Source organism: Morus notabilis, unplaced genomic scaffold (genome assembly GCF_000414095.1).
Source record: "Morus notabilis unplaced genomic scaffold, ASM41409v2 Scaffold365, whole genome shotgun sequence".
NCBI lineage: Eukaryota > Viridiplantae > Streptophyta > Magnoliopsida > Rosales > Moraceae > Morus > Morus notabilis.
The window spans coordinates 387176-388128 of record NW_010362906.1 but is presented as its reverse complement, the minus strand read 5'-3'; the positions used below and the strand labels follow the sequence as shown (position 1 = coordinate 388128).

The following is a 953-nucleotide window of genomic DNA, read 5'->3' as shown; positions in this document are numbered from 1 at the left end:
TTTGGGGACAAAAGAGCTCCTTATCCAAAAGAAAACCAGTAATACTGCTTCTTCAGCCATTAGCTAGCTAAAGATTCTTCTTCAATGGCGACAATACCACCCTCCTCTCTCCAGCTCCCAAACCCATTCCCACTCTCATCCACCGCACCCAAATTCCACGCGCCGCCCAAACCCTTCCTCTCCTTCACCACCACCACCACCAGAGCCACCGATCCAGACTCCTCCGAGCCCTCCGGGTCCGAATCCACCGACGCCTTCGAGGAACGCCTCAACCAGGTCCGGATCCGCTACCGCTCCGGCACCGGCAAGAAGGCGGAGCTCCGAAAGACCCGCAAGAAAGGCGGCTCCTCCTCCTCTGGTTCGTCCGGTTCGGTTTTCCTGCCTCCGGTTCCGCTGAAGGAGCCGGTCTCGGGAGGCCTGAAAGTCGACTTCGGATTCGGCCCGTACAGCGAGCGGGTTAACGGGTGGGTCGCGATTGTGGGGCTTTCGGCGCTGATTTCGGTGGATAGAGCGTGATAAACTACCACACGCCGGCGATCGTTTTCATTCAGGTGTATTTTGTGGCGGCCGTGACGGCGTTGTACGTGAAATATGAGAAGGAGAAGGTCAGTGTTTGGCCTCAGTCTTCACCCAAAGAATGACGTCAAGTTATTTTTGTTGGTAATTTTCTTTTCTTTTAAAAAAAAATTTATATTGGGATAATTGGGTTTTTTTTTCGTTCACAACTGTATCTTCAAGCGTTTGATATTTGATGTCTTGGATTTTGATTTTTTTACCCTTTTTATTTTACATATTCGAGTTAAAATTTAATTTTTATTATAATAAAAAAATTTTACAAATAATCACATTAAATTTTTTTATTACATAAAATTAAATTTAAATTTAAATTAAAATTTTAAATAAACTGAACTAAATGACTCAACAGAAAAGAAATGATAAATAGAGGATAAAGT

The 953-nt window shown here is 44.4% G+C and overlaps 1 protein-coding gene across 1 annotated transcript; it reads left to right on the top strand.

The window, feature by feature from the left end:
• LOC112092531 lies at nt 1-737 on the top strand. Its single transcript, XM_024168974.1, is given in 2 exon segments — nt 1-505; nt 508-737. Coding segments are annotated over 2 exon segments (555 nt in total). The 5' UTR covers nt 1-84; the 3' UTR covers nt 642-737.
• The last annotated feature ends 216 nt before the right edge of the window (nt 738-953 follow it).